This window comes from Lepidochelys kempii, chromosome 5, assembly GCF_965140265.1.
Source record: "Lepidochelys kempii isolate rLepKem1 chromosome 5, rLepKem1.hap2, whole genome shotgun sequence".
In the NCBI taxonomy this organism is placed as follows: domain Eukaryota; kingdom Metazoa; phylum Chordata; order Testudines; family Cheloniidae; genus Lepidochelys; species Lepidochelys kempii.
In genome coordinates this window covers 102,602,620-102,625,972 of record NC_133260.1, presented here as the reverse complement: position 1 = coordinate 102,625,972, position 23,353 = coordinate 102,602,620, and the positions used below count along the sequence as shown (strand labels likewise).

The window sequence follows — 23,353 nt, the reverse complement described above, 5'->3', positions numbered from 1 at the left end:
ACAGCAGGTAGGGGGGCTCCAGGGGCACATGGGGACAGGGGATGGGGGGCTCCTGGGCCACATTTGGTGCAGAATTGGTGCATAGAAAGACTAGTAGGATGATTAGAGGAATGGAAAACCTACCTTAGGAGAGGAGACTCATGGCTTGCTTAACTTAACCAAATGAAGGCTGAGGGAAGATATGATCGCTCTCTGTCAATACATCAGAGGAGACTTACTAAAAGTATGCTAAAAATCAAGATAGCCTGTTTTGCAGCTCATTCTGCCATGGCGAAGCTGCCCCAAGTATGTGCTTATCTGAGACTGTAGGCACCTACCCAGGGTGGCTAGTCCCTCCTGCCACACACTGCCACAGCTACATTCTGTTTTTCATATGCTAGCTTGATGAGATCTAGCAAAAGTATGTCTCTTTGAGTGAGGGATCACACTCCCAGCTTGAAGTGTAGACATAGCCCTACTGTCAAGTTCCTCCTTAGCTTATCATATAGCTTGTTGGCTTATCATATAGCTTGTTGAAACCTTTTAATTTAATGTACAATAATATATTCTGTTTTGAGTCATCAGTTTGTCTCACTGTAGGGAAAATTAATATTTAAGCAGGTGTCCTTTCTGGATGGGGGTGAGGAGGCATTCTTCCTTAGTACAATAACCATTGCACATTTCCAGTTTGATTCAATATGGTATGGACTCCATTTCCACAAGTAAAATAGCTGTTGTCCATCTCCTGTACCTTCCCAGGATAATTTCAAACACTTCTTTGAACTTTTGGAGGTATCCACTAATTATGCCTGCTCTGTGTTTTCTATCCCTGTCTCAGTGTAGAGAAAACTTCTTTTTGTTTTGTTTTTGTCTGATCCAAAGATAACGTATTTTCCATCACCTCTCTCCTTGTATTTTCTGATTACTTAACTCAAAGTGTTTGCTACTTGTAGAAATTCATTCATATCATTCTCTGGGACATAAATGTAAAGAGACCATTCTTGACTCTTCTATCTTATCCATATTCTTTTTAATTCCTATACAAATAGTATCCAGTCTATTACACTGCCTAATTGCTAACACAACTACTTTATCAGTCTGTAGCTTCTCTTCTTGTAACTTTATGGACCCTTTTAAAACAGTTTGGCCTTATAAGCTACACTAAAAAGTATGGAAGTGTAACATTATTCTTTTCTCAAAAAAACAGTATAATGCAATCTATAGAACTATGTTATAGTTTGGTTATAATACAATATCTAGAGCAATGTTAAAGAAATTCAGGTATTATAATACTAATCAGCTTCCCAATTTAGTGTTTAAGAAAAGAGCCTTCAGTTTCTTTTTGAACAGCCAAGGTGTTTGGACTGTGCAGTTGTAGAGCTGACGTAACATCATGATCTTTTCATCTTAGCTATAATTAACTTTTCCATTCTTGGCATTGAACTAATGAGAGATTTTAAAAGTTGTTTTTCATCAAAGAAAGTTCACATTCTTTAGACTGTCTAATGTTTTCTTGCCTTTGGTTGCAAATAGATGCATTTCTAATAAGGTCACCGGGTCACTTGTTCGAGGTTCATTGTAGATGTGCAACAGTGCACTTGCAGGACAGTTCTGGCTCTTCAGATACTATTTAACAGCTAGCATAACCTCTGAACCAATCCACACACCAAAGAGTACTAAAAATATCTAAATATTTTTCAGATATCTGTACATTATCTACAGGTTTTTGTGTATACAGTAAGTTATTAAAGCATTTGGGTTTCTTTGATTTCCTAATCATTAACAGCTTTAACTTTTGATTGCTTGTGGCGCTGCAAGCTGTTAAAATTACCATTTGCTTTTTGCTAATTTTAAAACCAGGGGCTGCTTTTTTTCCATTAGCATCAAGAGCAAGGTCTTCTATGGAACAAAACACTAAAATAAGATTACATAGCTTGGTATGTTACACGCAGCTCTCACATACTGGATCAGTATGCCACATTCCTCTATTAAAAAATCATGAGTCAGAACTGCAAGTCATGAGATTGGCTTAAAGGGTTTTTTTAAATAATACATTCTGAAGTCTTTCAATTTGCTTTTTGTTTGTTGAGCCTTCAGGGTTCACATTTTCCAGCATTTGTCAGCAAACCCATGAGGGATACAAACTTTTTTTTCTTCTTCTTCTTCTTCAATGAAAGCTCAGAATCTCACTTAATAGTATGACTCCAGGTCCTGGATCTTTCAGAAAAACACCAAATAGTGAGACGCACAATAAAATCATGAATGTTGGCAACATTGCCACAGCAAAATCTTTAAGCCTTAAGAACTTATCCAGAAGGGGTGTTGCCTGTTTATATAACTTTTTATCACTTAGTCAGTCCACTGTGACTTCTGTTCCTTCAGAGTCGTACGACAGTTTTCAATTCAGTTTTCTTTCTTACCAGTTTGCCTGTGTGTGTCCATGTAACATCAAAGAGGCATCTTGCCATGCATTTCTATTCTTTAGTTTCTGCTCCATTCCCTTAGTAAATGTATGTGGTTTGTTGCAGAGAATTTGAGTCAATGGCTATTTATATAGTGCTATTGTAACTTTACCTGCAATATGTTCAGTAGGATGGACTGGGGGGAAATGAGAAAAAGGGAGTCCGGAGAGAAGTTTATGGAAGTCCAGATATAACAGAGTTTACTCATCTTTTTTGGAAGGTTATAGACCCAGCACAGCCTGTTCCAAGTTTCAGCCCTAGAACAAGAGTGTTCTGGGAGATATAGTTCCACAAGGGATGCTAGAAATCACAGGCTGGGCAGCAATGCATGTGAGGAGAGGAGGCAGAGTTATAAAAGAGATTATTTTCCTGGGATGCCAGTTTTCAGAAGTAATGAGTCAGACTCCCCAAAATCATGAGATTGGCATAAAAATCATAAGATTTTTTTAAAATATGTTTTTGCTTGCCTTCTGATTTTGTAATCTTTTGGGGGTAAACCTCCCATCCCCAATTTCTATGTGATCATTTCAGCTTCAAAATTTACCTTTAAATACATGCACGAAAAGGCAGGCTTTTTCTTCAAGCTGCTGTGCATGTGAATTCTACTCATGGGTGAGCTGGCACCCCTGCATAAAAGATTGGGCTTTTTTTTTCTAGTAGTGCCCTTTAAGTGTTGTGCAAGCATTTGTCATACTCCCCCTCCCAAGAGTGTAAGGGGCAGCATGACCCAATCACCAGCCAATTCTTTCTGACCTCCTGGGGAGTGGAACCCCACTGAGAGGAAATTCTATGAACTTTGTTATAGTGCCTATGGTTGATAGAGTTGTGGGGACTGGTAACCAGGGCCGGCTCTACAGTTTTTGCTGCCCCAAGCAGTGAAGAAAACTGCTGCCACGGACGGCAAAAGGAAGAAGTTGCCTCCGATTTGCCACCGCAGCCAGCAAAGGGAGAAGCTGCTGCCGAATTGCCGCCACGGCGGGCGGAACAAAGAAGCTGCCGCAGAACTGCTGCCGTGGCCGGAGGAACTGCCTCCCCTTTCTAACTGCCGTCGCAAGCACCTGCTTGGGACACTGGTGCCTGGAGCCGGCTCTGCAGTTAACAAAGGATTATGAAGTACCTAAAGAACAGTGACGTTAGGCTAAAGAGCCAAAAGTAGCCAATGCCAGGAGGGAAGTTAAAAAACTATCAAAGGGAAGGAAGAAGCTATGATATAGCTATGTCCTATGGCCAGGATTCCCAAGAGATGGTGGAAGAAAGCCCCCTTTCATTCACTCTCTATCAATAAGGGAAATTTGCTGGATAGATAGGAAGTACTGTATCTTAGAGATGTTATGCAGAAAAAATCTGCAAGATTTAGACATAGCCTGGATGAGAAGACCTAGAGAGAGACCGGAGTCAAAGATGATACCCAGGTTATGGGCCCGCGTGATAGGATAATAGTGTTGTCCACAGTAATCAAGAAAGGAAGGAGCAGGGAGGGTTTGTGGGGTGGGCGGGAGCTTGAGCTTTGTTCTAACAATGTTGATGTTAATGAGCTTCAACTGATGGCTAGACATCCAGAAGGAGATATCTGATAGACAGGCCAAGATTTTAGTTGGCCCTGCCCTCTGGATGGTCATAGAAACTCCTCACAAATGTAGAAAATTGACACTATTATCTGAAGACTTTCCATACTTTTACTGTACTTATAGTTAGCCATGTAAAATTCCTCTGAGATCCAAATACCCTTTTCTCTGAATCAAATCTTTTGAAATATGTAATATCCATAATGTGTCTGTATCCTTTGTAGCTCTTCTTTCAGTACTAATAAAGAGGCCTGGGAAAATGAAAGAAATCTGAGTAAAATAAACAGTAGGCGAATTTTAGAAAAGAATGATTAGACCCGGAAGGGAGATTGTATACACTAGTGACTGGTAAGTATTTTCCATGTCCATAATTAAAGCTCAAAAGGTAACCAAGACAGGCTAGACACTTCGGAAGGAAATGGGGAAGCCTCTCATCACCCATATTGGTGAGGCTTTATTTTTTACTACTCATAAAAGACAGTACGTCCAAGATTGCCTACCATACTCAGCTCTGGGCTTTACTGAACCTTGGGGAAAAAAATCTTCTCTCTTTCCATTTCTCAGCTGGATCCTGCAAGTTGTTTCTCAGTGCTACTGACACTGGTCAACTCATGAGATAAGTCACTCTGTCACCATGCCAAAATTCAGAATTTTCCCCAACATATTTCACATGAAGCACATTGGAGCAAATGCTAAAATAATCCTGACTTCAAGCACTAGAGGATTAAATTGGCTTTTATATTTTTAATTAAGTTCTTTCTAAATCCTAGAAATTCTTAAAGGATTGGTTTTTTATGCTCTTTAGGCATTTTGGATTGTATTCCAAAAGCTGAAAAGTTTGTGAAATGACACATTCTGTAGCAACTAGCTACGTTGTGTTGCAGTATCCGTTTTGGTTAACAGGAATTTTCAGATAAAACCTGATGTTCTCTCCAGTATTTATAATGGCCATTTATAATTAGAAAAAAATTTCCAAATTCCTCCACTCCAAATTGTAGCAATTGCAGATGCATCCACCCTAGAATCAGGAACGCATGCGGAAAAGTTCTGTAACCATGATACATAGGGTGAAATCCTGGCTCCATTAAAGTCAATGAGAGTTTTGTTATAGACTTTAATGGGGCCAGAATTTCACCCTTGGCCTCTATGTGAAGCCAAACTTCAGATAAATGTTCTGGGATAGGGTGGCCATGTATTTACTTTCAGAGACCTGATATCCTAAAGGTGATCATGCTTTAAGTGAACAATCAGGCCACTCTGATCTACATCAACAAAAATGGAGGGAAACCTTCTCCTGTGAAAGTGGAATTGTGCAACACAGAAATGCTGCTGCTTTGGACAATTTATGTTTTGTGTATCCTATGCTATGTAATTGTGCATTTAAATGTATTTCTAGTGTCCCCAGAGCTTTGTATAGGCACCCTTTGTTGTGGAGTTTTCTTTTAGAACAAAATCTAAGTAAATAAATAAGACTCTCCAGGTTGCCATTTAATTGGATCAGAATGAGAACATGATTACAGTCAGCCATTTAATAACAGACTCTCACAGATTGTGCAGTAACTCCTCACTTAAAGTTATAGTTACGTTCTTGAAAAATGCGACTTTAAGTGAAACGATGTTAAGTGAATCCAATTTCCCCATAAAAATTAATGTAAATAGGAGGGGTTAGGTTCCAGGGAAGTATTTTTCGCCAGACAAAAGACATTATATACATATACAGAAAAAGTTTTAAACAAGTTCTAATCAGGTGATTGTCTGGGGACCTGCTCATGAGCTCCCTGAGCTTCTCCTAAGCGTTGCTATCAGGTGGGATATTTCCCAGGGAATGATAAATAATGAACTAGCACTTGGCTGAGCCCTCAAGGGTTAACACGTTGTTGTTAATGTAGCCTCACACTCTACAAGACAGCACCGAGGGAGGCAGGAGGGAGGAGAGGCAAAGGACGCACACAGTGCCTGCAAACACTTCCCTGGGGGAACTGAACACGATGATGAGCACACCACTCCCTTCTCCGGATGGCTCATGTACGGCTGCACAAGTGCCGACTTTCCAAAGTGCCAGATGGGTGCTCAACCCCTGGCTCTGCCCCAGACCTGCCCCCAGTCCACCCCTTCCCCCAAACCCTCCCCTGCCTTTTCCCGCCCCCCACTCCCCTAAGCACGCTGTGTCCTCGCTCCTCCCCAGCCTCCTGAATGCCATAAACAGCTGATTGCGGTGGGCGGGAGGCACAAAGAGGGAGAGGGGAGGCGCTGATCTGCGGGGCCTGTCTGCAGGTGGAAGGCACTGGGGGTGGTGGAGGGGAGCTGATGGGGAGCTGCTGGCCCACCCTGATTCCAAGCCCCCACCCATTAGTGTTGACGGGTTGCTCTTCCAGAGAATCCCTCAAGTAGTGGTCAAAGTACTGTACTAGCAGGAGCTGGCCAAATTATGTTATAACCGAACATTGCGCAACTTTAAACAAGTATGTTCTCTAATAGATCAGTGATGTAACAACAAAACAGCGTTAACCAGGACAAGGTTAAGTGAGGAGTTACTATACCTGGATCAGAGGGGGGTGGAACAAATCATTTTCTTCAAGTGCTTGTTCATGTCGATTCCATTCTAGGTGTGTGCATGCCCACGCGCGCGGTCATCGCAGATTTTTGCCTTAGGGGTATCCGTAGGATCAGCAGAGGTGCCCCCTTGAGTCCCACACCAATATATAAATATATCAGGTGCCACCGACCATACAGCCTCTCAGTTCCTTCTTACCACCTGTGGTGGTTGGTAGGAGTGCCTGTCCTTGCATAGCAAGGTCTAACGGTTTTTTGTCTTTACTGACTTCGAGCCTTAGGACCTTGTAAATAGTTTGTTTATAGTAGTTAGGGTTAAATAGTTGTTAAGTGTATATGCTGTAGGAATCAGCAAAGGCTCCCCATGAGGGCAAGCCAGCTGCTAAGACCCCTCGGGGCAGTGGAGCGCCACCAGTCCCCAGAGGCAAAGAAGTGCTCTCCACCTCCACGCCGCAGATCACTGGAGTCACAGCCCAGATCCTCTGGGGATCGCCTTTGTCATCGGCACTGCGATTGCAGTTCCTGCTGTCTCGATGCAGATTGCCTAGAAGGAGATGCTGGTCTCCATACGACTGGTACTGTTCGCCCTCCCGCTTTTCATCCTGTAGGTGCAGGTCCCGGTCGCCTGCCCTGTGGGAGTGCTCTCTGCCATGTCTTCAGTCTCCCTGGCACCAGCACCGGTCCCCTCAATACCGGCACTGATCCACTCGCTCTGGGCACTGGTCTCCAATGGCGACAGTCAGCAAACAGACTAAAGTGTTGACTTTCCACCATGGTCACCAGAAGGGGATTCCTCTGTCACGGAAGGGCAGTTAAGCCCCTCGCCTAGACTTCATTGCATGAGTGGGCACCCGACGCCATGTCGACGTCAATGGCACGCCTTGGCAGCACGGCCAGTGGCCAGTGCAGTGGCCTTATTGGGGAGTGCCAGTCATAGCGATGCTCCCTTCACACCGCTCATCGGCCACCGCCTTGGAGCAACAGCTGGCAGCACGAACAGCACCAGGCTCGGTGCACGAGGCATGCTTGGAGGTCAAGCCAGAGGAGACTGCACCCACCCCTAAGTCTCCCTCCCCCAAGGGGGAAGATGCCTTCCCCGGCAGTACAGTCACCATCTTCGTCCCCAGATGAGGCGGTTGCAGGACCCTTGAGGGCCAGCCCACCAGATGATTTTAAAGAACACTAGGCCCTGCTTCAAAGGATGGCTGAAAATTTGGGCCTAGAGGTGGAGGAAATGACTGAGCAGGTGGACACCTTGTTTAATGTCCTGTAAGCGTCTACCCCAGCCCGTATCACACTACCAGTTTATAACATTGTCCTCAAGATTGCCACAGCCCTCTGGCAAACTCCCTCATCCATCCCGCCCACCTTGAAAAGGGATGAAAAGGAATACTTTGTCCCAGCCAAAGGGTTTGAGTACCTTTACACCCAACCTGCCCCTGGCTTGCTGGTGGTTTCTGCAGTCAATGAAAAGGATAAGCAAGAACATACCAGCTCGACCCCCAAAAACAAAGAGGCCAAAAGATTGGATCTGTTTGGGAGGAAAACTTATTCAGCTGCCAGCCCTCCTAAGAAGAGAAAAATTTAACTTATGGGACGCTCTCTGTAAGTTCAAGGAGTCTCTCCTGCAGGACTTGGCCCAGGAATTCAGCACCCTGGTGGAAGAGGGCACCATGGCGGCTCAGTGCTCCCTCCAAATGGCATGGGACGTGGCTGACTCAGCGGCTAGGGTGGTCGAATTGGCAGTGGTTATGAGGCACAGCTCTTGGCTTCAGACTGCTGGCCTCTCCCAAGAGATGCAGACCTCCCATTCGATGGGATCGGTCTTTTTTCAGAGCAAACGGTTGCGAGGCTGCATGGGTTGAAAGACACTTGGGCTACCCTTTGCTCATTGGGCATGCATACGCTGCAGTCTGCAAGAAAGCAGTTCCAACTGCTCCTGCCACCTAGGCCTTAGCAATCTTATCCTGAGTCTACAAAAAGAAGGGACAGAGATGTTAGTTTCAGCCGCCGCCCTCCTTCTGCCCACCTGCGCAGTCCAGCCTGGCAAAGCACCTCGGGGGCCAGAAGTGTTCATTTTGAGGGTGCGATCGAGAGCAACACCCCACTCACCTCTAAGGATCCTCCCCGTTCTTTCCTCAACTGTCTTCGTCCCTACTGTTTGGCCTGGTCATGGGTCACCTTGGACCATTGTGTGCTGGAGATAGTGTCTCAAGGCTAAACCCTGCAGTTTTCAGCCACACCACACTCCTACCACCTCTCTTTCTTGTCCCTCTTCAGGGACCCTTCTCATGAGCAACTCCTCATTCAGGAGGTCGAGAACTTCCTGCACATGGAGGTGGTGGAGGAGGTCCCTCTGGACATGACAGGAAAGAGATTCTACTCCCATTATTTCCTAATCCCAAAAGCAAAAGGGAGCCTCAGACTCATTTTGGACCTGTGATGCTCTCTCAAGAAGTTGAAGTTTCCCATGATCTCCCTGGCCTCCATCATCACTTCCCTGGATCTGGGAAACTGGTATGCCACCCTCGACTTAAAGGATGCTTATTTCCATATTCCAAGGTCACAGACGTTTCCTCCGTTTCCAATTTATGGTGCTTCTCTTTGGCCTCTCATCAGCTCCAAGGGTTTTCAAAAAATGAATGGCGCCAGTGGCTGCTTACCTGAGACGTCAAGGGGTCCAGGTCTTCATGTATCGCAATGACTGGCTCATCAAGTGCAGGTCTCGGGAACAAGTACAGAGGAGCCTCAGTCTGGTGTGTTCCAACTGCCACGATCTGAGCCTGTTAGTAAATTATCAAAAATCCATCTTAAGGCCAATCCAACAAATAGAGTTAATCAGGGCAGTTCTCAACTCCACACGAGCCAGATCCTTCCTTCCAAAGGTTCGTTTTCAGACCATGTCAGACCTGATCTGCCATGTGAAGAGCCACCCACACACCACGGCTCACACCTGCCTGCAGTTGGAGGGAGTTCCCTTCATGGCCCTTCATATCAATGTCAGGGAGCTAAAAGTGGTTCACCTAGCCTGTCAGGCTTTCTTGCCCCACCTGAGCGGCAAGGTGCTGCAGGTCCGCAAGGACAATACCGCCGCGATGTATTACATCAACAGGCAGGGCGGCGCCAGGTCGTCGGCCCTTTGCCAAGAAGCTCTTAGCCTTTGGGACTTATGTATGCGGCATGTCATTCATCTGGTAGCCACGCACCTGCCCGAGACCAGAAATGTGCTAGCAGATTGCCTCAGCAAGATCTTCTTGTCTCGCCATGAGTGGTCACTCCATATGGAGGCGGCCAGTATGATCTTCCAAAAGTGGGGAACTCTCCAGGTGGACTTGTTTACGTCCCATCAGAACAGGAAATGCCACGTGTTCTGTTCGCTCCAGGTGATGGACAGGGGTTCCCTGTCAGATGCTTTCCTGCTCCCATGGTTGGGGGCCCAGATGTATGCCTTTCCGCCAGTGCCATTGATCCACAGATTCCTCATGAAGATCAAACAGGACAGGGTGGAGGTTATCTTGATAGCCCCCGAGTAGCCTCATCAGCACTGGTTCGGCACGCTGATGGACCTTTCAGTAGCCGCCCTGCTGTGGCTCCCTCTCTGGCCAGACCTGCTATCCCAGGACCATGGCAGGCTTCTGCACCCGAACCTGGATGCGTTGCACTTATCGGCATGGCTACTGCAAGACTGAATGCAGAAGAGCGGGAATGCTCGGTCCAGGTGCAACAGGTCTTGCTAGGTAGCAGAAAGCCCTCCACCAGAGCTACTTACCTGGCCAAGTGGAAAAGATTCACGTGCTGGGATTTGGAACGATGCATCCGGGCCTCGCTGCAGGTGATCCTGGATTATCTCCTGCACCTCAAACTTCAGGGCTTATTCCTGTCATCAATCAGGGTCCACCTGTCCGCTATTTTGGCCTTCCACCCTCTGTTCCAAGGCAGGTCGGTCTTCGCTCATGACATGACAGCCCAGTTCTTGAAAGATCTGGAGTGTCTATACCTTCATATCCAGGACTCTGTCCCTCCCTGCAATTTGAATCTTATGCTGTTGAGGTTCATGAGGCCTCTCTTCATACCTCTGGCTTCCTGCTCTCTTCTCCTTCTCCCCTAGAAGTTTTTGTTCCTGGTGGTGGTTACGTCTGCCCGCAGGGTGTCTGAGATCAAGGCACTTTCTTCAGAACTGCCCTATACTGTATTCTACAAAGATAAGGTGCAGTTGTGGCCACACCTGATGTTCCTGCCCAAGGTATTTTCCCAGTTTCATACCGGCCAGGACATAGACTTACTAGTCTTCTTTCCAAAGCCTCATAAATCCAAAGAACACAGGTTACACACCCTGGATGTCAGGAGGATGCTGGCCTTTTATATTGACAGGACAAGGCTGTTTTGCAAGTCAGCACAGCTGTTTGTTGCTGTGGCAGACAGGATGAAAAGTTGCGTAGTGTCTGCTCAAAGTATTTCATCCTGGATGACAGCCTGCATCCGATACTGCTACAAGCTGGCAAGTGTGCCTCCACTGGCGATAGTCAAGGTGCACTCATGGCTCAGGTGCCAATCCAAGAGATTTGTAGAGCTGATACCTGGTCGTCTGTCCACACGTTCATGTCCCACTATGCGCTTACGCAGCAGGCCCAGGACGATGCTGGCTTCGGCAGACCAGTGCTGCAAGACTGTGAACTCCAAGCCCATCTCCATTGGCACTGCTTGTGAGACACCTAGAATGGAATCGACATGAACAAGCACTCAAAGAAGAACAAACGGTTACCTATCTTTTCGTAACTGTTGTTCTTTGAGATGTTTTCCTCATGTCCATTCCATTACCCGCCCTCTTGCCCCTTTGTCGGAGTTGCCAGCAAGAAGGAACTGAGAGAGTGTAGGGTCAGCAGCATCTGATATACTGACACATAGGTGCGGCACTCAAGGGGGTGCCACTGCTGACCCTCTGGATACCACTACAGCAAAAATCTCCGACGACCGCACACATGGGCATGTGCACACCTACAATGGAATAGACATAAGCAACACATCTCAAAGAACAACAGTTACAAAAAGGTAGGATAACCGTTTTTTCCTCAAATGAAGCAAACCCAGGCTAGAATTCTGCCACTCTTCTGAAACCTACACAGTTTCTGTTGTTCTGCAGAGGAAAAATTCAGACCTCAGCGGAGGTTAACACCTTTCCCCTTCCATGGAGGATATTCAGGTTTACCTTGTTTCCGTTTCCCTCTAGTTGCAAAACTTCCAGCTAAGCTCCACAAAGACAAAGTGTCCATATAAATCCAAACATATTTGGTTGAGTTACGAATTTTTCAAAATCACCATTTTCCATCTGTGTTTTTCTCACAACAGCTTGTTCCTGGCTTGGAGTAAAAATCCTGAACATCCCCAACACTATATGCACTGCCTTACTTAATTATGCCACAAATAGTGCACTTCTTGACAGGACACAGTCAACACAGATCCTCCCTCTGCGAACCAGGAGACCCTGAATTGAAGTCTCACTTCTTTTACTGACTAGTAGTTAATAGTTCTGTGTCTTTTGCCACCCTTATTCTTGAGCAAGGCCTTCTACCCCAGTGAGGAGTTATACAAGCTGGAAATACAACCCAACTCTCAGACATTTAGCCAGGCTGCTTTAGAAGGAATCAGTCAAATCTAAGCACTCAACTATACAGTGTTTCAAATGGACGGACTCATGAATTTGTAATCCACTATTTGAGTTTGTTACCCATCATCAAGTGGCTGGTGCACAATGGAGAACAATCTATTTCTGCTGCCAGCTATTATAGTTAATCCTTTCAATTTAGTGGTATAGGTGCCATAGTGTTGAATATCCAGAAGTCAAATCCTGCTGATAACAGGGAGGTCATAACATTTGCACATAAGAGAATTAATTTTCTTTTAAAAAATTCCTAGCAAATTACCTACAAAAAAACTACATTGAAAGAATGGTATGATTGCAAAGGCCTGAACATTAGGAAATGCAAAAATTAAGATTATCCATGCAATATTAATTCTGCCTCCTTGTTTATGTACATTATTTATATAGGCTTTAATTACAGGATCACATACTATTCTTTTTCCACAGACTCTCTGTCTCATTCAATGCACAAGACGTTTGGTGTTCAGAGAATGAATCCAGGGTGTGCAACAAGTGAGGCTGTTGTTTGTAGGTTCCCTGCTTTATTTGTTGCAGAAGTTGGAAGGTGTGTGGTGAATGAAACAGGGGATTGCAGGAAGAAAAAGGATTGTATCATAGCTAAAGGAGTTAAATGCCATCCTGGAGAACTGGATTCTATCCCAGACTCTGCCATAGACTTCCTATGTGATGCAGGGCAACTAACTTAAACCATACTTTTCACAGGTGACCATTAATTGTGTGTTCCTCGTATTCTGGGTGCTCAGTTTTAGACACCTGGAGCCTGTTTTCAGAAGAGCTGAGTGCTCACAATTGCAGTTGAATTCACTCAGAGCATTTGAGGCGCAATCTCTCTTGCAGAAAAGTTGTATGGTCAGAAGGAATGAGCTGAGCATAGGGTTGGGCATCAGGAAATTCCTAAGTTTGATTTACTGTGTTTCTATTCCTCTATCTGTAAGATGCTTACCCAGCTACTTCATGGGGTGTTCAGATGATTAATTAGTTAATATCTGCACAGTCCTTTAAATATAAAATTGCTAAGGACTCTAAAAAATCAGGCCTAAGGTGTCTCAGTTTAGGCAGCCGATCATTAAGGTACCCAGAATTAGTTGATATTTTTGTATGTAGTGTAATTGTAGCCATGTCAGTCCCAAGATATTAATTCAGTTCAGAATATACCTGAAGAAGAGCTTTGTGTAGCTCAAAAACTTGTCTCTCTCACCAGCAGATATTACCTCGCCCAATAAAAGAGATTACGTTACCCACCTTGATATTTTTGCACATTTTGGCTTTAATCTCCCTGCCTCGGTCTCTGTCTGAGAAAGCCCTCACTACCACATGGGGTATTGAGGAAATAAATTATTTAATGTATGTTGGGCCCAAATAGTATAGTGATGAGCCATAGAAATGCTTATGAGGCAAGTATTAATTCCATATTCATTGCAGGGTTTGGATATGGTATAGTAAATAAGGTAAGAGAGCCACATATTGAATTATAAGTATTAAGAGAAATATTGAACAACTTCCTTGTTCAGTGAACACAGTTCAGCTAGACCAACCAGCTGGCCAATCGGAACATAATTTTAGTGAATCAGTGTCCCCAGCCAAATTTAAATTTGAATTAATTCCTGAGAGGAAGAGAGCAACCACAGAATCTAGTTGAAAAGAACTTTTATATATTGAGATTTTTGTGAGATGGAGAAATCCTATTTAAGGACAGAGCAACTGAAGTGGACAGAATCATACTGTGTAACAGTGGACTTTTGAGGAGTTGAATAAAAGGATAATTTTGTCTAATTTTGTGTCCAATATTTTTTAGGTACAAGCCTATGCAGAAAGTGGATGGCGTTGCAGATGGTTTCACAGGAAGTGGTCAGCAGACAGGCACATCTGTTGAGCAAACTGTAATTGCCCAAAGTCAACATCATCAACAGTTTTTGGGTATGTGAGGGCACATTATCCTGGTGTACAAATAAAAATAAACATCTGGCATCATCATAATTCTCTCTAGACTTAGGGTGTCCCATTAAAGCTTTCATTCATATTGGGGCACCCAGAAGCTAAATTCCCTCTAAGCTGCGCAGCTGCCTATTAAGCCCCATGCAGGGGCTTAGGGCTGAGGTGGGGAGAGGTGCCTCTCCCCCAGCATGGACCTGCCCCGGACTTGCCGTGGCTGGGGGAGAGGCGCCCTGGCCCCAACCGAGCCCCGGCACAGACCTGCCATGGTTGTGGGAGAGGTGCCTCCCCTCCCACCCCCAGCTCAGGTGCTGCTGCAGGGAGAGAGAGCTTGGGGGAGTCCTCTCTCCCCGCCGCAGCCCCCAAGCTGCCTGCACCCCAAACCCCTCATCCCCAGCCCCACCCCAGAGCCTGCACCCCCAGCCGGAGGCCTTCCACCTTCCCCCTCCTCATCCCAACCCTCTGCCCCAGCCCTGAGCCCCTTAGCCCCAGCCCCACCCTGGAGCCCTCACCCACTGCACCGCAATCCTCTGTCCCAGCACTGAGCCCCCATCCCACACTCCAAACTCCTCGGCCCCACCCCCACCACATGAATTTTGTTATGTGCACTAATATGGAGGTGATGTGTCACACGTGTCACACATCACCTCCATATTGTTGCAAATAACAAAAATTCATTCTGCATATGCATGGGAAAAATTAGAGGGAACACTGCCCAGAAGTTATATACAGAAACTATATGCTCTACATCATGAAGCTTATGCAACATTTCACATACCTCATGTACATATAGAAGAAAAGTTGTGCAAAATCTATATTTGCACTATACTTGTAAACATATACTGCAACACAATTTACTGTATATATTATATGTCAAATTTACAGTCAGACTTAAAACTGATGCCTTAATATTTGTGCTCACATCCATTGTATGCTTCGCTCCTGAATGTGTGTGTAAAATGGGGTTACATTCAAGCTTTGCAATTGCAATGTAGCCATTACCATTTGGAAATATGGCCATGTATGCTATATTTTTAAATGATATAATCTATACTACTGTAAACTGAAAGGACCAAAATTTGAAAACTTGTGGTCCAAGGTCTACGTGCTCAAAAATGTGCAATTTGTGCATACATCAGTTCATGAGGCATTTACCACAGGTGAGCATACAAATCATAAATGTGCACACAGCAGTGGTAATTTAATAACTATTTGCATATATAACCACCTGATTTGAACATGCCATTACATAATTGCACACTTAGCGTTAGGTTCATAAACTGGGATTTTAAAAGCACTCACCATTGGCCTACCTTGGCTCCCACTGACTTCAGTGGGAGTATATTTAGGCCAGTGGTAAGTGTTTTTGAAACACACATAACTGGTCACACACTTTTTTTTTTTATGCAGCATACTCAAAGTATGCATTAGGTATGCATTAAAGTCCATTAAATTCCAAATGTAAACGCTGAATACTCTGACAAATATACTACTGAATGTACTAAAGCTGTTCAATAGTGCAAAATAAAACCTAGTCAATGTGAATATGCTATAAACTCACATATTGTACTTTATTCTGTGCTTTACTGAAAATATCTTGTAGACTGAAATACCTTAGTGCTTGCCTTTGATGTAGAGACATGTAGGATATACATAACTTCATTTTAGCATGTTATATATCCTGTAGTATAATATATCTTGTACTTAAAAAAATAGTGCGTTTAAAATTTTGTGTTGATAATTTTTTATTGCTATTTATAAAAATAAGGACGTGTTTGTTCTTTGGGTACTATCCCTTTTAGAATTTATTTCTTTGTATCATTCTTAAAGGTTTTCCTAATTAAACTGTAATTGGTACTATTTACAATAGCTTTCTTCCATTATGTTGTCATGGAAACAGATGCATCTCGAGTACTTCCAGAGTTTGGAGAAGTTGAAATATCTTCTTTGCCAGATGGTACTACGTTTGAGGATATCAAATCACTGCAGAGTCTTTATAGAGAGCACTGTGAGGTAAGAAGGATGTATTTCATATACACTGTTTTACCTTTGATTCTTTCATGAGAAGTCAAACACTCTCAATGCAATATGACTATACAAAACATATTACAGCCTGAGAGAGTCTAACTTGTCTAAAAAGCAGTTTGCTTATTCAGTTCTAAGGGAAAGTTTACAATAAGATTTTTCTGGAGTCTCTCGTTTTGTAAGAATAGCCAATATTAGTATATTTTATAGAATATTGAGAATGAAAATTAGTTTGTTTTTAAAAAGTTTGATCTTGATATTTCTGTCAGATTTGAGAAATTAGATTTCAGATTTTGCATACAATATTTTGGTTTTGCTGTGGGAGTATAAATCTAATTCAATTAATCATTTCTATTTTTTACATTAAGAAACAAATATTTTTTTTCAAGTATTACAAAAACAAGTTTCCTGAGATGAGAGCTTTAAACCATATTTCATCTGGAATATTTCTGTGGCTGTTACAACTATTTCAAATGATGTGAAATGGAAAAGATATATGAACCTTCAGTGCAGAAGTAGTCATGGCAAATTTACCTTGTCTCCCTTGATTTTTTAGCTATTTTAGAAGTTTTGCTTATGTGAATTCATCAAATATGATTGTTTAGGGCAGACCTTCTCTTTTTTGCCTCATATCCACTTATACTTCTATTAGTGTATCTCGCTGCACATACTGGATATATACTCTGATCACTGGTTAAAATAGAAATATACATTTCACCACTATTCCTCCTAATTATGCAAAATATAGCCAGTATATAAATGTTGTCATAACATACCCTGCTAACGAAAATTTAGGTAGAAGACCACCTGCACTTGCCTTTTTTTTTCCCCCCCCAGGCAATATTGGATGTTGTAGTGAACCTTCAGTTTAGCCTGATAGAAAAATTGTGGCAAACTTTCTGGCGCTATTCTCCCTCCACTCAAGCTGATGGCACTGCTATTAGTGAACCGAGGTCAGTAAATGTCTCTTTTACTGGTTATTATCATCATTTAATTGCAGATATAAAATCAAATAGAAGTATAGTTTTACTACTAACTGGAAACCTAACTTGCTATCATTAATTTACGAGGTTAAATTAATGCTGTCTAAAATGTTTGTCCACTCTAGCTAGTGTTTACCACAAATTGCTTTTTTGAAATGATTGTATATGTATATCTACCATTTTATTTGGTTTGGATCACTACAGTAGAGGTATCTTTTCATAACATTGTATTCAATCTTTTTTGAGGTAAAAGGACCATTCTTATCATACCTCTGCATAAGTTATGTGCTGTAGCAGAAATTTGAAGGCCATTTTTCAATCTCATATGACACAAGGTGCAGCAGTGCTGTTGGGTGTGGTTCAGACATGTATAATGTTTTATTAAATAAAATATTTTAAAGTCCATTGTTTTCCTATCTGCATGTATATGCATTTTCATTTATTCATTTGATACATTTGTTCACACCAGCAATCTGAGTGAAATAGAAAGTCGACTTCCGAAAGCAAAGCTGATTACTCTGTGCAAAAATGAGACTGTTCTGAAATGGATGTGTAACTGTGACCATGTGATGTACCAGGCTTTGGTGGAGATTCTCATTCCTGACGTCCTTAGACCTATTCCTAGTAAGTTGAACACAGATGACGTCTTGTAAGGATTTTTTTTTTTTTTTTTTTGGTCTGGTGATCTTATGCCTACAATACCTCCCAGGAAACCTTTGGGAGTGATTTTGAAGGCTACAGGAGCAGTATATGTGGTCACTCTTAGCTTTATAGTGTAGAAAGGTAGCAGTAGGTGTATGCATTGTATTTAAAGAAAAAGGGATTGATGATTTCACCACATTTATAAAAGGATAAAAACAGGCTTCCAGAAGTTTTCAGGATATATTTTCCTAAAAAAAAGATGCTTTTGTCATTGTATATTATTTATTTTATTATACTTTAGTATCAAAAATGTTGTTCCTTTGTACTCTGACTCTAGTCTACATGATAGACTCCAACACACTATGGGTCTGAGCCAGAGTCCACTGATATCATTCAGAGTTTTCCAGTTATTTTAGTAGGCTTTGGGTTAGGCTTTACATTAGCCTCTAAATAGCTAATAAAAATTATGTATATGCTGTATGCTTTCGTTTCTGGACAACTAAACAGTTGTTGTTGGTTGATCAGGAGGTTACTTAACTCAGTAGGTTATGAATTTTAATGTTACATTTTACTATTAAAATGGTGTAGTGCAAAGTCAAACATTTTTAGCCTTATTCGTTTTTCCAGGCTATCACATTTTTTGTTCTGTGTCCGACCTGATAGACTCAGTGACTGATGGTAGTATAATACCTTGGCCAGCCAACCATTATCAAATTGTTTTACTCAGGAGTACAGTTTTCTTTTCAAAGCTAAAATTATTGGAATCCGTAATTGCTCAGGTAGTGAATTTTAAGACTGCTTTTAACAGAAAACTAATTCACTTGGTTTCCAGCAAAGTTGAATTCCTTTATAAAGTATTTATTATGTCATGTATGTCATGCTAAATATTATGAATATATCTTCCATTAACAATAATAATTAATGATGATGTACAGGTAAAATCCATATAACTACATATGCATTGTGTTCGCTTCATGAACCAAACAATAGTCATTTCATAGTTAAATTGGATTAATATTTAAAGGAGATGGTGCCTCAGATAGCCTTGTAACTAACAATGCTATTTTCTGTTGGTGTCAATACAACTGCTACTAATGATTCCAGTTACAGACAGGTCAGAAAAAAATTACACCTACACCTTTGTAAGAACATGCTACTGACCTTCACTTATTAATGAAACAGAGTGGAACGTCACTATACACAGTACAGTACTTGTGGTACAAGAAATTTTAGCTTTGTGAATCTAAAAGTCCAAATGCCAACCATATATTAAGACAATTTTTTAATTAAATTTTATAGTTAAAAAGGCAAAGATTAAGATATTGGTGGATTGCAGTTGTATTTGACCCTTTTATTAATGAAATAGAAAAGAGAAGAAGAAATGCTGAATGATTATCCTTTTTAAATACAGAGATTAAATAAGCAACCTTTGTCTACATACTTAAACTAATTGGCTTTGGCCTATGTTTATGGTGGAGTTTATTTTTCTGTTTAATGTAAATAGGTAGAATCTTATTTTCAAGTGAATTCAGTCCAGCTCAAACAAATATTCAAAAAAATTTCAATTAAAGTTGACAAATTGAATTGAGGTTTGAATGAAGGAGAAATGAGCTATTAAAATAGTCTTCCATTCCATCCACACAAAGTAGTTTCTGATTTTAAAAAATATATTGCGTAAGTGAAGTTATCATGGAATATTTTAATGTGTGTATATATGCTTACTGATTTATGTACCAGATCCTGCTTTTTCCCTTGCCTTTCACTTGCTTCCTCTGCATTGACTGGTAGTCCCCAGAGAAGTTTTGTAAATTAGCTTATTAGCTATGACATCTTCCTGCCTACTCTCAATTTACTTCATGAGCTAGATGGAGCAGTGTCTGTACAGGATTTCAAAAAATTCTTCATTGATGAAGCATATATGTCCAGTGCTGATAAGTGCATATATGTTTGGGTCCTCTTCATTCTGTTTGTCATTACTGACAAAGGATTTCCATTAGGAATGAAATGCAGTAATGGATGAACATACCATTAGTTAGATTTGGATGATTATGTATGCTGTATGTGGGATTCCTGTTGTTTGGATGATGCTTGATAGAAATATCTTTTAATCCAAGGACCACTTCCTACCAACAAGCCTCTTTCTATCTTTTATGGTATCCTGGTGGGTTCCCATCCATACCCTCATCTCTTCAAATATCTTTAGAGGGCAGATGTTTGATCCACTTTCTTTTCTGGATCTTCAGGAGTAGTTGCCTAGCCTGTTTCTCCCATACTGATCTTTTGCAGGAGTGACGGCACATAAGTAGGCCCACTTCCCCAAATTCCCCATCCTCCACCTCCATTCTGCATTAGTGAGAGTTAAAATCCCCCTCGCCCTTTTACAGTGACCCTTTAATTCAGCAACTAAAAGGTACCGTTCTGTCACAAAGTCCATTTAGCTCAATAAAAATCCCTAAATTTAATCCAGATTTAGTCCTTTAGCACAGTGCACTCTGGAATGATTCTCAGTACAGGATACAAAATGCCAATGCAAAAACAGCAGTAGTGGGAGCAGCAGTAGTTTATTACCTGCTTCAGAGGTTGAGGAAATGTCTTCCACTCACCACAGTAGGCTAAATACAGGATTCAGGGAAATTTGGGTTTATATGGCTGGCCCCATAAGAACAGAGATGGGTGAAGCTGACTTGCTAATGGCTTCCTGGAAAAAGCATCATTCAAGAGTAAGAGTGGAAGCTGAGAGCAAAAAGGGGTAGTGATTGTCTCAACAAGTACAAGTTCTTCTTTGAGTGGTGGTCCCTATATGGATTCCAGACATGGGTGCGCATCCGTGACATGCGCCAAAGCTGGAACAGTTTTGCAGTAGTAGCGTCCATTGACCTGCATGTGTGTTGTGCATTGTTCGCGTGCTCACATCCAGGGTTATCAGAGGCCATGCAGGTCAACACTGCTCCAGTTCCCTTTTATCGCCACATGGCTAGAGTCAGAACGCCTGTTCCTCAGTGCTCTAAGCCTTGCTAAGAGAACTGCTTGTCCATTTTTTCAGTGTATATAGTAGTTGTATATAGTAGCTTGTAAGATTCATAATTAGTTAGGATCCCTGTTGGATTTCTTCCCCCGTCGGACAGATCCCTCCCACCCCCTGCTTCCGGGGATTGTGCCCTGGCAAGCCAGCTTTGAAACCCACGCTCCTTTGCTGTGAGCGACGAGCACCAACTGTGCCTTTACTGCCTTGGCGAAGCCCACGTTGTCACCGGCTGTTCCTTCTGCCGATCGTTCCCGCTCCGAAATTGAGAAGCTAAAGAACTTTGCCTCTGTACATTTCTAATGGAGGAGGCTATGCGCCCATGTGTGCAGTCTGATCCGAAACTGGCAGATCCATCGGAATGGCATCTGTCACCACTAGTAAGTGCCCCTCTGTCTTGCTCCAATGCAACAGAGCCATAAGTACTGCCACAGAAGCCAGACCATGAACATAAGAAGCATGGACATGGGCATAAGGGCAGCTCCCCGATGGGCACTGCCCTGAAACACAGCATTGCCTCCCTGAGCTAGATCAGGTGAAGAGTTGTGCGTCGACCTGGCTGCCCCAGCTCCCAAGAAGCCCCGGAAGGAGCATAAGGCAAAGCACCATCCACTTTTGAGGACCTCTCCTTTGACAACCAAAAGCTTTAGTGACAAGACGGATAAATCTCTCTGCGGTCTCAGTGATTCCCACCCCGCTCTGCAGTCACTCACCATATACACCTGGGCCCTGACCTGCAGGCAGCAGAAGTCGTCCTTTTGCCCTGCCCCAACACCTCCTCCTACCCCTACTTCCAACAACAACAGGCATCGTCCCGACATCATCAGTGCTCTCAACAACTACATTACTCTGCTGCTACCGCTTCTACCCCCTCAACCTTCCCACAACATCAGTCAAAACACCCATTTTGACTCCCTCATCTGAACCTCCTCCTATCCCTCTCATGCTGCCCCATGTCACTCTTGGGGGCCGTCTTGCCTGTTTGCCCACAACTGGGACAAGATCACCACAGACCGCTCGATGCTTGACATCATTCACCAGGGATAGTCTATAGAAGTCCTCTGATTCCCCCCTCATCGCACTCTCCTGGAGATCCTTCCCACTCAGATCTCCTCTGAGAGGAAGCAGGCACCCTTCTCCGAAAGGGTGCCAGAGAGCGCAAGCCCCTCCATTACTAGGGCTGCCGCTTTAATTCCCTGTATTTCCTTATTCTGAAAAAAAGAGGCAGCTGCTGCCCCATTCTGGACCTCCAGTTACTCAACAGGTTCATATGAAAATTCAAGTTCTGGATGGTCACATTTTCCCTCCTTATCCCTTCCCTCCCTCACGGAGCCTGGTTTGCAGCTCTCAATATGAAAAATGCCATATTTCCACATCGACATTCACCTGGCTCATTGGAAATTTCTCCATTTTACGGGTTGCTCATTCCCATTCTCAGTTTTGTGTCCTCCCCTTTGGCATTGCCACTGCACCTTGTGTATTCACAAAAGTCTTTGCCATCATCGCAGCCCACATGCGACGCCTTGGCCACTCCGTGTTTCCCTATCTTGATGACTGTTCCTCGTTGTGATGTCACGCAACCACCTCCCTTCCGGTATACAGACCCTTTGCAATCTCCTCGCCAACATGGGCATTTGTATCAGCAGGGAAAAGCCAGTCCTCATCCCTACCCAATGGATCACCTTTATTGGGGCATTCCTGGACGCTCTCGTGAGCCAAGCTTTCCTCCCGGCAGACCCGTTTGCCATCCTTACCTCTCTCATCGCAACATTATGCCGCAAACCGCACACCTGTATCCACCAATGTCTTTCCCTCCTTGGCCACATGGCGGCCTGCATCTCCATAACACCCCATGCCTGCCTCCATATATGCTGCCTTCAACTGTAGCTCAGGTTGATCTACAAACCACAGACAGACTGCTTGAACAGGTCTGTCCTGCTCCACTGGTTCGTCCTCGACTCCTTCATGTGGTGGACCAACTTGTCCAAAGTCTTGGTCGGCACCCTGTTTACACCTCCCGCTCTCTGCACCACTCTCACCAGAGAGGCCTCCCTCACTGGTTGGGGCGTCCACCTGTCTAGTCACATGGCCCATGGCCTCTGGATACCGAGAGAGGCCAAGATGCACATCAACATTCTGGAATTGAGAGTTGCCCGTCTTACCTGTCAGGCATTCCTCTCTCTCATAAGATCATATCACATTCAACTGCTGTCCCACAACATGGCAACAGTTGTATATATCAACAAGCAAGGCAGTGACAAGTCACTCTCTCTATGTGCAGAGGCCTCCAACTCTGAAAAGGGTGCATCAAGCACGAAGTGATACTACAAGCCTTGTATCTTCTGGGTGCCAGCAACTCCCTAGCGAACACACTCAGCAGGTTTTTCTATGCGACCCATGAGTAGGAACTACATGATCCCACATGATGCTCTGTCTTCTGCTGGTGGGGCACCCTGTGCTGGGAACTCTTTGTGACCAGTGAGAACTGCAAACTCCCCCTCTTCTGCTCCAGATGGGCATTGGGGCCAGAC

At 43.4% G+C, this 23,353-nt stretch overlaps 1 protein-coding gene across 4 annotated transcripts in view; it reads left to right on the top strand.

Moving 5' to 3' along the window:
• The window catches only part of RFX3 (regulatory factor X3), a 250,111-nt gene that overhangs the window by 207,267 nt on the left and 19,491 nt on the right, over window positions 1-23,353 (top strand). For all 4 annotated transcript variants that reach the window (XM_073345241.1, XM_073345239.1, XM_073345240.1 and 1 more), the window contains 4 exons: window positions 14,014-14,135; window positions 16,051-16,163; window positions 17,013-17,128; window positions 17,628-17,782. In XM_073345241.1, the coding sequence (XP_073201342.1) occupies window positions 14,014-14,135; window positions 16,051-16,163; window positions 17,013-17,128; window positions 17,628-17,782 (506 nt within the window). The remainder of the gene's footprint in view (window positions 1-14,013; window positions 14,136-16,050; window positions 16,164-17,012; window positions 17,129-17,627; window positions 17,783-23,353) is intronic.